The 13,983-nt window shown below is 42.4% G+C and overlaps 1 protein-coding gene across 1 annotated transcript in view; it reads right to left on the bottom strand.

Annotated features, from left to right (window-relative positions):
- Nucleotides 1-13,983, bottom strand: part of LOC126336328 (elongation factor G, mitochondrial) — a 92,509-nt gene that overhangs the window by 55,768 nt on the left and 22,758 nt on the right. Inside the window, exons 5-8 of the mRNA XM_049999892.1 lie at nucleotides 3,776-3,892; nucleotides 3,540-3,658; nucleotides 3,260-3,449; nucleotides 2,998-3,169 (exon numbers count right to left, since the gene is read on the bottom strand). Coding sequence (XP_049855849.1) covers nucleotides 2,998-3,169; nucleotides 3,260-3,449; nucleotides 3,540-3,658; nucleotides 3,776-3,892 — 598 coding nt within the window. The remainder of the gene's footprint in view (nucleotides 1-2,997; nucleotides 3,170-3,259; nucleotides 3,450-3,539; nucleotides 3,659-3,775; nucleotides 3,893-13,983) is intronic.

The raw sequence follows: 13,983 nt of genomic DNA, 5'->3' as shown, positions 1-13,983 counted from the left end.
TGGGCACATACTCCTTGGCATGCATGGGGAGGAAACAGCTCTGGCATCTGTAGTGCGATCCTTGCGTGGTCAGGGGGCTACCACCAAGAGGGTACATGACGACCCCACCACAACGGACTGGCTACCGGGCTGGATTTTAGGTGTTGAAAGGGTCCACAGTTGCCGTGGGCGCTAAGAAGGGGATTGCGCACAAGACAAGGAGGCAACCCACAAGACATGGGGTGTAAATCCCTCCACACGACAATAGATAGCATGCAATATGGAGGTGCACGATGGACCAATAGAAAAACACCACGTAAGGCGTCCTTCCCCAAATGGCACGCACTAACAACGGAAATTTTGAAAATGGCAGGTCAAACCCAAGTGGGGACCATCACATAAGGCCGAAACTTTGAAGACTCCTTTTAGTCACCTCTTACGACAGGCAGGAATACCGCGGGCCTATTCGTACCCCCGAACCCGCAGGGGGGCTGGGTGCAGTGGACATCCGCAGTCTTGACATGTGACACTCGAAGAGCAGCAGGAAGACATGTGCCCGAATTTCCAGCACCACACAGGGGAGGGACTTATGGTTTAAAATTATCACCTTGACCTTTTCAGGCAATGAATCACCCTCAAAGGCCACGATAAAGGCACCAGCAGCAACCCTATTGTCTTTGGGTCCTCCATAAAGCGTGCCAGATGAAATGAAAACCCTGCCGTTCTACATTGGCACAGAGCTCGTCATCAGACTGCAAGAGGAGATCGCGATGGAAAATAATCCCCTGGACCATGTGGAGGCTTTTATGGGGAATGATGGAAACAGGACTATCACCCACCTTGTCACAGGCGAGTGATGCTCGGGATTGGGCTGGGGATGCTGTTTAAATCAAGACTGCACTGTTTCGCATCTTGGACAATGCTGTCACCTCTCCAAACTTATCCTCAAGGTCTTCAACAAAATACTGAGGCTTCAAAGGTCAAAAGGAGTCTCCATCAGCTCTGCTGCAGACTAAAACCTGAGGCGAATATGGCTCTCTTCATCCCGTAGTCCTATGTTCCTCCCATGGTGTAGTGAGGGAGGGAAACAATTTAGGGTCACACCTGTCGGCATTGTATTCAATCTTGCCGTTCTTAGAAACTGCTGGTGCTGTTGGTCACCAGCAAGAGATGACTTAGTCCGCTTCATTGCTGGTCATCTGCCCTGATGACACCCACTCCAATCAGGGGCTCTCCTTACGGGCACCAAACAGCCACAGCAAAGGCCACCTGGCATGATGGCCGTTGCCAGGAGTCCTGATGCCCCAGGAAGACAGGAATATACTCCTTGGCGTATGTGGGGAGTTTATAGCTCAGGCATCAGCAGTGCAATCCGTGTTGTCAGGGGATTACCACCAAATGGGTACATGACAGCCCTACCACAACGGACTAGCTACCGTTCTGGATATTGGGTAAAGCGAAATCCAATATTGTCATGGGGGCGAAAGAGGACAGGAGACAACGGAAAGAGGATGACATGCCCTGGAAAGTATCCTTGCCCAAATAGTTGAGTCGCAGGTGGACATGCAAAGCCATGACAAGAGATTCAGGAGATCGAATCTAAGGGCTTCTATGGATGACTCATGCACCACGTAAGACGTACTTCCCCATATGGCCCACACTTCTGTAGAATTTAGGAAGTGACAGGTCAAACTATAGGGCCGGAAAGTGCAAGACTCATGTTAGTCACCTCTTACGACAGGCAAGAATACCTCAGCCCTATTCTAACCCCTGGACCCGCAAGGTGGCTACCGTTGTAATATTTTGACTGATAAGGTTACATCTAGTTTAGGTTCTTAATGACAAAATGCCTGATATTATATTATTATTATTATATTTTAGTAGTTACAAATATAGAGTTTACGCATTTAGGATTTCTTTATGAACATAGTACCTGAAACACACTTTGTCCATCTAATGCTATGGCACTGAAACTGATCATTTAATTACAGTTCAGTACCCATATTTGGATCGAAATAAATTTTTTGATAGTTATTTTTTATTGAATACACTTCCTAATTTCAGTGTTAGACTTTACTTTTACATTGTCAAACCATGTAGCATAAATATACAGAGCCTTGATCTTAAATACCAATTGATGACATGGTCACATCAAACACAGAACAAAATCTCGGGTTGGGGAATGAAAACAGCTGTGTCTCTTTGTGAAGGCCATTGTGTCTTCTCAATAAGTACTTTACTACAAACCATATCCAGACCTTGTCATTCTGGGTGCTTTTATTTTATTTTTTACTGAATAGTAGTGTTATGTTTGTCTCACCTCAGTGGTAGATGGACTGTGACTCTTACAAATGAAGCCCATTGCTGACACATACTCAAAAAGGGTAAAGAGGTGTTTTCAGAAAAAAAAGGCTACATCAAGTGAGAAACTGCTAAGAAAAAAGCATAGCACCTTTAAGATATCTTTGTGTTACAATGAGTGAAAGACAAGTAGGTCACATGAGGTAAATGTGTGATGTATGCTAAAATTTCCTCTTCAGGAGGCTGACTGCTGATACTGGGTGAGGTCTGTTAAGAGTAGTCTAATGAGCAGTCAAGTATCTAATATCAGAAAGTACATTACATAACCTCATTACAAAACCAGACTATGTACAACTGTTGGTCCACACATTTGCTTGCACCTGTAAGCAGTTATAGCTAGTAATTTCAGAATATTCTTCACACTGTACGACCCTGTGAACTGTTCCTTATCAGTTGTGTGTGCTTTCCTACATGTGTCTCTTTTTGCATTTTTAATGTGGAATATGTCTTAGTTCTAGCAGCCTTAACTGAATAACTGGTAATGAAGGCAAAAATAAGTGTGTGTGTGTGTGTGTGTGTGTGTGTGTGTGTGTGTGTGTGTGTGTGTAGGTTCTCTGATTTAGTTGGATAAAATCTCTACTTCTGTTGAATTCAAACTTACCATAGTTGTTTAAACATATTAATCAGCTCACGATATGTTACAGAATTATACCTTACCTTTTTATTTGTCCTGGCATTGAATATAGTGTCTCCTTTCTTCAGCATTCCTTGGTAACATCTTAGATATGTCAGCTGACCATATCTTCCTGCTTCTAGTTTAAATGCAAGTGCAACAAATGGAGTGCTTCCATCTCTCACAGGACTTAAAATGATTTTTTCTTGCTTCTTTCTAAAATGAAAACACTGCAAATTTAATATTTTTGTTGTATAGCTATGAGTAATGTTATGATGCTACCATATTTTACATGAAGTAACTTACCCCTCCTCTTCTCTTAGTGCCACATTTTGTACTTCTCCTGGGTTTGGCAGATAGTCAACTACACCATCCAAGAGTGGCTGAACACCTTTGTTCTTTAATGCTGTTCCAACCATAACAGGTGTGAATGAACGACGCAGACATGCACGGCGTATAGCAGCTTTCAAATCAGCTTCTGATGGAGTCTTTTCCTCTGTGAGTTTTCATAAAATATTCAAAAATAAATATGCCTTAAAGGAGGTAGCGTTTGAAAGAACATATCAACATGTTAAATAAAAATTACCAAGAAACATTTCACCAAGAACATCATCTGCATTTGAAACATGTTCAATTAATTCTTGCCGTCTGTCCTCACATTCTGCTCTCATGCTTTGTGGCACTTCATCTTCTCTCACAGCTTCCCTGAAAATTGACAAACAATTCAATGTATTTTTGAAAACACAACTGAAAGAAATAAAGAAAAAAAAACAGTAATGGCACATTTTTCATTATATTGGCATAAACTAAAATAATACCTACCCATGCTGTCCTTCGAAATACAGAGCCTTCCTTTCTATAAGATCTACAATTCCTTTTGTATCAGATTCTGCACCAATGGGTAACTGAAGAAATGCTGCATTGTGCCCCAGTTTTGACCTGAAAATGCATCACAGTGAATTAGGTTATTCAATATGTATCTCCCTCTGCTTGTTCTCCTCCTCCTCAGAGACGAAAATTTCAGATTTCCTCTAAATTAGTACGAGGATGGTTTGAAAAGTTCTCAGAATCACGTGAAGAGGTCAGCACTAGTGCAACAAGTTGTTCACGTGATGTTCATTGAACTGTTGCCTGTAAACACGTGCCACGCCAGTGCTCTTGGAAGAGAGCTGTTGTGGTGATATGGTTCTGTTGTTCCTGTATAGTGATTTGCAAAGATGGAATATATATATTAGAAAGAAACTTTCACATGGGAAAAATATATTAAAAACAAAGATTCCAAGACTTACCAAGCGCGAAAGCGCCGGTAGACAGGCATAATAAAGTAACAGACAAACACATACACACAAAATTTCGAGCTTTCACAACCGGCAGCTGCTTCGTCAGGAAAGAGGGAAGGAAAAGGAAAGATGAAAGGATGTGGGTTTTAAGGGAGAGGGTAAGGAGTCATTCCAATCCCGGGAGCAGAAAGACTTACCTTAGGGGGAAAAAAGGATAGGTATATACTCTCGTGCGCGCGCGCACGAGCACACGCACGAGCACACGAGCACACGCGCGCACGAGCACACTCCACCAAGAGTGTCTTACCGCTGTCCACCTAACCTTCGTAACCTCTTGGTTCATCCCTATGAAATCCCCAAACCACCTTCCCTACCCTCTGGCTCCTACCCTTGTAACTGCCCCCAGTGTAAAACCTGTCCTATGCACCCTCCCACCACCACCTACTCCAGTCCTGTAACCCGGAAGGTGTACACGATCAAAGGAAGAGCCATGTGTGAAAGCACCCACGTGATTTACCAACTGACCTGCCTACACTGTGACGCTTTCTATGTGGGAATGACCAGCAACAAACTGTCCATTCGCATGAATGGACACCGGCAGACAGTGTTTGTTGGTAATGAGGATCACCCTGTGGCTCAACATGCCTTGGTGCACGGCCAGCACATCTTGGCACAGTGTTACACCGTCCAGGTTATCTGGATACTTCCCACCAACACCAACCCATCCGAACTCTGGAGATGGGAACTTGCCATTCAATATATCCTCTCTTCTCGTTATCCACCAGGCCTCAATCTCCGCTAATTTCAAGTTGCCGCCACTCATACCTCACCTGTCATTCAACATCATCTTTGCCTCTGCACTTCTGCCTCGACTGACATCTCTGCCCAAACTCTTTGCCTTTAAATATGTCTGCTTGTGTCTATATATGGATGGATGGGTGTGTGTGTGGGCGCGTATATACCTATCCTTTTTTTCCCCCTAAGGTAAGTCTTTCCGCTCCCGGGATTGGAATGACTCTTACCCTCTCCCTTAAAAACCGCATCCTTTCGTCTTTCCCTCTCCTTCCCTCTTTCCTGAAGAAGCAACCGTTGGTTGCGAAAGCTAGAAATTTTGTGTGTTATTTTATTGTGCCTGTCCACTGGCGCTTTCCCGCTTGGTAAGTCTTGGAATCTTTGTTTTTAATATATTTTTCCCATGTGGAAGTTTATATAATCTCGAGATTCGAGCAGTGATTAACTACTTCGTAAGGAAAGGTATGAAAGCAAAGGATATGCATGCTGATTTCCAGAATACACTGAGGGAGTCTGTTCCTTCATAGTCAAATGTTGCCATGTGGACAATTGAATTTAAGAAGAATTTTAGAAGATGATCCAAGCAGTGATCGGCCGAGGTTGTCACTACTCCAGAAACCATCGCAAAAGTGCACAAAATTGTCATGGAGGACCAGTGTGTGAAATTGCTCACACTTGCCAGATGTCATCTGTAAGGATATATCACATTTTAACTGAAGAATAGACATATCGGAACAATGTTTGGCTTGTTTCAGGAAAAACAAATAAGATTTTTAGCTTTGGTTTGTGACCACAGATGAAACTTGGGTACACTACTATACCCCCAGAGACAAAACAACTGGCATTAGTATTCCGGATGTGAATGGGATTATCTTGCCACTGGGAAAACAATTATTGGAGAATACTATGCTAACCTCCTGGGCAAATTGCAACAAAAGAAACACGAAAAAAGGCCAGGATTAGCAAAGAAGAAAGTTACCATCCATCAAGACAATGTGCGCCCACACACGTGCCGTCACCATGGCAAAATTACATGAACTAAGGTCTGAATTGCTGCGACACCAACCTTATTCAACTGATATAGCTCTGTCAGACTCTCATGTCTTCCCAAAACTGAAAATTTTTCTTGAGGCCTGGAGGAAACTGATTTTTGAAAGGGGGTCAAGGCACTGGAACATCGTTGGACCGAGTGCATTAATCTATAAGGAGATTACATTGAAAAATTAAAAAGTTCAAGTGATGTAAGTACTTTTTTTTCTATTCCAATCCGAGAACTTTTCAGGCCACCCTCGTAACACATATGTGAGAAATGATGTAAATCCTTTTTTGCGGGAAGATAAACAGTTTTGATGTATGACAAAATAACAGAGGCCATATTCTGAGGGAACGGAAGGGAATTGGATAAAAGGAAAGGTCGATGTGTTCAGTGGTGAGAGGGACAGAAATCTGTTTACAAAGATGAAACATTAAATGAGGAGCAGTGCTGATGACATTTGAGGGAAACACTGACAACTTATGAATGATTTTAAAACTACAACAAAATAGAAATCCATGACACTGACCACAAAGCCATTATAGATTTACATTAATGACAAGATCCAAGCATCCATGCCTATCTGTCTTTGAGCATTCTGCATTCATTATCACATTCTGTTGTCAGGAGGAACAATGAGATGGGTGCCTTGTCAGACAGTAGTATGTTTCACTAATAATCAGCGGCCTGTGTTTTATATTCTAAGTAACATTTGACCAAGGTGCTTGCCCTGCCTGTGATAGAGATGAGAGAATGTTGTGCTTGTCAGAGTCAGAATAATGCACTGCTCCTTTACTGATGGCTACATTTTTAAATGAGGGCCCACCAGCATGCGATGCACGCAAAGTATCTATATCTGTGTATTTTATTTTGACAAATTTGTTTTATTTGTTATCAAGTGTGGGGCCTTCAAATTTCTTGAGGGTTTGATACCAATTTTATCTGAAAACAATACAAACATTGAAACAGTTTTAGAAGCTGCCTCTAAGCTGCTTAGGGATAGATTTTAATGTGCAATAGGATTATTGGCTCATCCATTTTTTTGCCATATGATCCAGGACATAAATGTGTAATACTAACCAATGTTATCTTTGAGAGTGGACACTGTATGAAAGCTTAGCAACAACTGAAGTCTTTAGAATGAAAGGCACAGTTTTAAGGACTGGTCCAGCATGCAGTTTTAATCTGCCAGGAAGTTCCAAATCAGTGCAGACTCTGCTTCAAAGTGAAAATTCATTCTGGAAGCAATCCTCAGCAGTGTGCAGGATAACTTCTGTGAAGTTTGGGAGGTAAAAGATGAGGCACTGGCAGAAGTAAAGCAAGTTGTGAGTTGTGCTTGGATAGGTCAGTTGGTAGAGTGCTTGTCCACGAAAGGCAAAGATGTCAGTTCAGAGTCCCAGTCTGACACTCAGTTTTAATATGCCAGGAAGATTCTACTTCAGTCTTGTTAGTGCCCTGTTGTCAACACTTCATTTATGTGATGAGTAGTTGATGTTACCCCTTCCATAACTTTTATTACAGTGGAAATTTCCAGTATTATGTGTACAGATTAAATGATGAACAGAGCTCATGACTAACTAGGATAGTTTTGGCTCTCAAATTGTGCCTTAACATATAACGGCAAGATTCATCTGCGTTATAGTGAGACAGACATCTGCGGATGCTGTGTATGCTTTACCGTTGCCTCAAATTCTCACTTCTCCTGGCATCTATCACATATTTTCCACTCTTGATTCTGAATGTTCAGAAAGTTGTCTTGAATGTTCTGACTCATCCTGTGTGTCAGTAGATCCAAAAAATAATACTGACATGTCATATATGCATCTGAGGTAAGGCAGCAAACTATCCAACCCAAAGAGTTCCTCCTCATCAATCACTTACAGCATCCAGACCCTGCCTAGCAGACCCTTTCAAATTGCCACATCCACCAAAAATTCCCTACCAACACATTCCAAATTCAGATCTTGCGTGTTCTCGCTTCCTGAGCACGGGGTCCCGTGTTTGGTTCCCAGGGGGGTCAGGTATTTTCCCTGTCTTGAGATGACTGGGTGTTTGTGTTGTCCTCATTATTTCATCACCATTCATGAAAGTGGCGAGATTGGACTGAGCACAGGTTGGGAATTTGTAAGGGCACTGATAACCATGCAGTTGAGTGCCCCACAATCCAATCATCATCATCATCATCATCATCATCATCATCATCATCATTTGACCTAACCACCCTCTGGTCATCTTCCAGGAATTACTTACCTGCAATCTGGCCTCACCATCCTTCCCCAGGTCAAGTAGGGCTGACCGAGCAAAGTTACCTCAGGAGATTCCTGCTGATGCAGTGAGCATTGTTGCCTAGGTGGCAAGATGGCTGCCTTGTGTTGTCACTAAGCATACAGAGCACAAGTGGAATAGTATTGACACAGCAGAAAGGCAGCACCAACATAGAGTGGATGGCCTGATTACTTCATGTCCGCACAATAGTTCTGTTGTGACTTATGGTAGAACTCAGTGTCTTAGCAAAATGAGCACATGCCAGGACTGCATAAATATTCTTCATTTATAGTCAGAGGTACTGCAGTTTGCCAGCACCCAGTGCCAAGGAGAGACCTACAGCTGTCCACGAGTCTCCACAGTACTACAGGTTTTTCTCTCCAAATTTAGCCATTGCCAACTGCAGCACTGCTGTTCATGCCGAGTCTAATGCTGTTGGCCTGCTACCTCGGAAGTCTACAGCTCAAGACTAGGGCCATGCAGCCACTCATCCATCATAACTTGCGCAAGAAAACTCCTTCCTGCTTGTATGGGTAGACACTTAAGGTTGGGAGCTGTCTCTTCTACAATGGGTCTACAACATGATCTCACACGCCATGGCCTCATATGGAGCTGCTTGGCTGTCGCTAGGTAGCAAGGCTGCCATTGTGGGACACTGTTTGTTGGTGTCAGCGGACTTGCCTTGCTGATGGCATCATTGCCTGCGCAAAACTGCTGGCAGCCTATGACCATTACCCTCGTGCTAACCATAGTACATTCCTTGCCAACTGTTTACAGCTTATGTCTTGCAGGCATTAACCTCTCTGGACATTCTCACAACTAGTGTAACACTGAGTAATAAATGAATGATTTAACAAGACTGTTTTCTTGACAATACATCATTCAACTACCAGGAAACCACTCACTGCTACCCCGCTCTGTGTGGTGGACTACCAGCATCCTGACCTACCATTGCCCTGTTCCATCACCCACAATGGCAGCAAACCATACCAGCCACTGTAGGTGGTGACACTAAAGGTAAATGACCAGGACAGTGTCTCTGGCTGCCGTGTGCAGTTGGCAGTATGGTTTTGGTGGATGAGTTTTTATTTTAGTCATCTTTTTTTACTTTTTTTTGTCCACGGCCATGATAAATTACACAGGACGAGCACAGAAATCTGATGGTGTAATTCACAAAAGCAGATGGACCTGTGAAGTTTTCACAGTTCAAGGGGAATTGTAAAGCATATTATCTGCAGGCAGTCAGATAGCAATACTGTAATTTAATGGGTCATAAATTACTGTGTAAGTAGGCAGTGCCAGTTATGTGTGCATTCATCCTTTGCCACTGTAGTTTTATCTAACATCTTCATCCCATAGCCACTGGCTCCAACAATGGACCCGAGGTTTTTTAGTTCAGCCTTCAGACCTCCTCCTTCGCTGATCATGGGACGCTCTTGGTTAAAGTGTGCAGGGCGGATTTCTCCTGGACAGTGTGGTGGTTGGTGGAGGTACCTGTCTATACTGGTGGGCTTTCTATATATTCCATGGCCAATATACCATCAGGCTTTCGGTAAATTTCCATTCCTTTCTCTGGCTGTAGTGAACTGGATTCTGCTGTGCTGCTGACAGAGGTGTTGGTGGAAGTTCTGTAGCTCTTCTTCTCTATGTGGCCAGGTAATGAAGGTTTCATCAAAATACTGGAGCCAGCATTCTGGACCATCAAAACATAGGTATCTGAACACGAAAGATATACCCAACTAAGAAAACACATCAAGTCATTGGTGGCAGAACACCATGATGAGTGAGGCAAACAGATTGAATACTGTTAAAAGAGCCTCTTGCCTTCAGGAGGAAAATTAGAAACAGCCAAGTGGCCCACCAACATGAATAAAGAGGATGGGTACCAACTTCTGGCATCTCGGTTGCCAAGAGTAACAGTGCTACAGTACAAAAACTCATGCAAAGTAACAAACACAGGTGTGCCGGAGACCACAGGGGCTGAAGGTACACAGAGTACCGGCATGCCTCAGCTGGCACTAGTCGACAAGTGAAATGTTAAGTCACAACTGCCGCCCTATTTTCCATTTGCCTATTTCCACCAGTGGCATGCAATAAAGCAAACACCAATCAAGAACCCTTACTTCCACCAATGAAATGAAGTAATAAAAACACCAATACGCGATGTCTAACACCACTCCTCTTCATCCTGAATAGCCAATCAGAGTTTGGTAACAGCCTCTTCCGCCAGTATGTAAGAACCAAACTTTTCTCATTCAGCAGTTAGTGAAAATAATATTGTGAGGAAGGACACTTACAATAGCAGAAGTTTTACACACTGACAATGCAGTCAAGATCCAGAAGAATACTGACTACAACTAAGGATGTGTTAATGTTTACTGACAACCTGGAAGTTGCTGCTAGTCTGGGTAATTGGCCAGGCGATGTACATTTGCTTACGGTTAAGTTATGAGTAGTATGTGATACAAAGGTGTATGCCATGTAGCTTGTGGGGTTAAATAAAGTGCACACATTTGAACAACTTAGAACGGGACTATCAGTGGTACTGCAAACAGAATAGTGAAGACTCTTCATAGAATAACTTAATGAAATGTCTCAGAAATGAAACAAATTGGTGCAGGCATTCTTAGAAACAATCAGAAAAATCAATGGACATACCTATGAACTGACGCAGAATGAAGAGGCAGGTAAAATTATTCTACAAGAGGCAGAACAAAGGGCATTAGATGTATTTTTGAGGAGACTTCCAGCCAAAATGTTGATGATAATACGGATGGAAAATCAAAAGGACTGGACTGCTGGCATTAAGGCTGTTACACAACTTGAGTAGGTGGACATAGTGACTCGGGGGCAGCATAAGCGTAAAGTTTTTTCCTCAGAGGTAAAATGCTATACGCATGGAAGTTCGGGTCATGTTCGGAAACGATGCTGCTAACCGCAATGTTATGAAGTTAGCATGGTGGGGCATTGGACACGAGTCTGTCAAGTAAAAAGCACAGTGGATGGCATCATGGCAAGTGCTTATTAAACACCATCAGGAATTCCTCAACTGCTAGACATCACTTCCAGTAAAACAGAACACTGAAAAAGCATCTGCAATGGCAGATTGAAGCCTGGCTGGGATGGTAAACAGAATGGAACATAGGTATTTATTGGACACAGGGGCTTATATTTCAGTAACTAGTCCAGACCTCCTGGGAAGGCAGAAGTCTCCACAAAGTGGGTTATGTGGAGTAAGGACAATGATTTTGTATCATTCAGGTCAGTACAGATAAATTTCTGTATTTCCAGTATTACATGGAAGTATTACCCCTTGTAAGTGAGGGATAGCACAACCTCGGGCTGGATTTTCTTAATAAGCATCAAGAAAAAGGTGATATATCCCAGCATACGTTCGATCTCAGTGGGATGTTTTAGGCTGGGGACAACCGCTGCAAGTGATACAGTGTCACAAGGATCATGATCATGAAAGTGGAAGCGAATAAATTGCACACACATTCATTAAAGCTCAATTCGCATGAAAAGTACCAAAAGGTACAGGAAAATTACTGTGGGTGATTGTTGATACTGATCTAACGGACAGTGTGTTGTGTGTTATAGAGCCATTAGAACTTAATGACGAACTGGATACTTTGCACTGTTTTCTGTGTAGAAACGTGGCAAGCACACAGGAAATGGACATTACATAGTTCCGATGAGTGTAGATAATTCTGGGTCTGACAAAGAAAATCAGTCAAGATGCCTACTGATTGCCAATTTGAACATCCTAGATGGGGATGATTTGGATAGGTCGAGTGGGAACATTTGCCACAAGTAAATCACCAATGCATCTGCATTACACAATGAGGTAAAGCATTTAAAAGGAAAGGATGTCTGCTATGGAAACTGTATCAGTAAGATTTGCAGATTTGTCAATCCCAGTGGCCCAATACCATTGACACCCATGACTTAACAAAATATTCAGATGCAGAATAACCCCCAGTCAACAGAAAGCTGTACAGAATACTCAAACGTCTCCAACCTATAAGAAAAATTCATAAATCAGTAATTAGCTGATGCCATACTAAGAGTGATAGTCTAGGGGGAGCACCCATCACTGTTGTCCCAAAGAAATACAAATTTTGTTGTGATTAAAAATACCTACTCACAAGAACAATCAACGATGCATATCCTACGCTGAACATAAAAGAAACTTTGGAAAACCTAGGTCAATGTAAATACTTTTCCACAATGGAGTTGAAGAGTGGATATCATGGATTAGATTTGGTTCCAGACGATTGGCCGCAGATTGCATTTACCATTCCATGAGGTCACAATCAGTATACACAGGCGCCATTCGGGTTCCAAAAGACATCAGCCAGCCACATTGCAGAGGTTTCTGAATGGAGCACTAAGGAGATTAAAGCCATGGCAGTATACACTCCATTTAGATGAAGATACTGTGTCTTCTAAAGATCTAAAGGTATATGCCCAGTGACTGGAGGAAGTGTTCAAGAGGTTGTGTTCGGCAGGTTTAACATTAAGTATTGAAAAATGTTGCTTTACATCCATGGAGGTAAACTATTTAGGTCATGTGATTAGCCAAGATGGCATCAAGGCTGACACAAGATTATGTGCTGTCCCCGATTTCTTACCGCCACAAACAACAGGCAAATTCAATCATTTCTAAGACTGTGTTATTAGTATAGAAAATTCATTATGCTGAAATTGCTAGTCAGTCAACTCAACTCACTTGTTGAAAAAAGTGTGGAATTTCAGTAGTCAACTGTCAGACCACATTTGAGAAATAGAAAGAAGCATTAAAGACCAGCGAATATTAATATTTGCAAATTATGAGAAGGAATCTACCCTTTCCTGTGACACAAGCAATCACGCAATTGGATATATTCTAAGTTAGCACACATGAAACAGGGAACACCCAGTAGCACACATGCATTGAGATAGTTGAATAAAGGTGAATGGAATTACAAAACCACAGAGAAAGATACGGCGAGTGTTATACATGGTATTATGTATTTCTGTTGTTACCTATAGGTGGGAAATACAACTTTATCATGGACTATGCAGCATTAAAGTGGTTTACAGGAATTGAAGATCCTTTGAGTTGATTAACACACTGTGCTTTAAAACTTAGTGAATTCTATTACAAGATGCAGCAGTAAAAACAGCAATGTTGATGGCTTGCACGGAAAGATTGGCAGAAACTTAGCTGTGTGGCAAGAAGTGCAGATTGTTGACAAAGACTGCCAGTTATTTAGCACACAGGCACAATTTGCGATGCACAAGGGGCTATTGTGTAGAATGAATGAAGTGCAAGCCACGTATTGTGATATCTTCAGCTTTGAATGCCAAAGTGTTGATGGAAGTACATGACCGTGCATTAACAGGTACCAGAGAGCAAAGGATAACTAATGATTGAACAGCTGAGCAACACTGGCAGGGGACACAGAGGCAGGATGTCGACCAGTATGCGAGGAAAAGTGTCCCCCGTGCACAATATGCTGATATGAGTTATCAATGAGTACCAGAGAGATTACCAGAGGCATCAAAATAATTTTAAATGGTGGGAATGGACATTTTGGGTCTGTTCAACATAAAACTGGCAGGTAACCGCAATGTGTCAACCACCATAGACCACTTTTCAAATTATGTCATGACGA

The sequence above is a fragment of the Schistocerca gregaria genome, chromosome 2 (genome assembly GCF_023897955.1).
Source record: "Schistocerca gregaria isolate iqSchGreg1 chromosome 2, iqSchGreg1.2, whole genome shotgun sequence".
Classification (NCBI taxonomy): domain Eukaryota; kingdom Metazoa; phylum Arthropoda; class Insecta; order Orthoptera; family Acrididae; genus Schistocerca; species Schistocerca gregaria.
The sequence above is the reverse complement of the archived record's forward strand: the minus strand, read 5'-3'. Positions and strand labels throughout refer to the sequence as shown.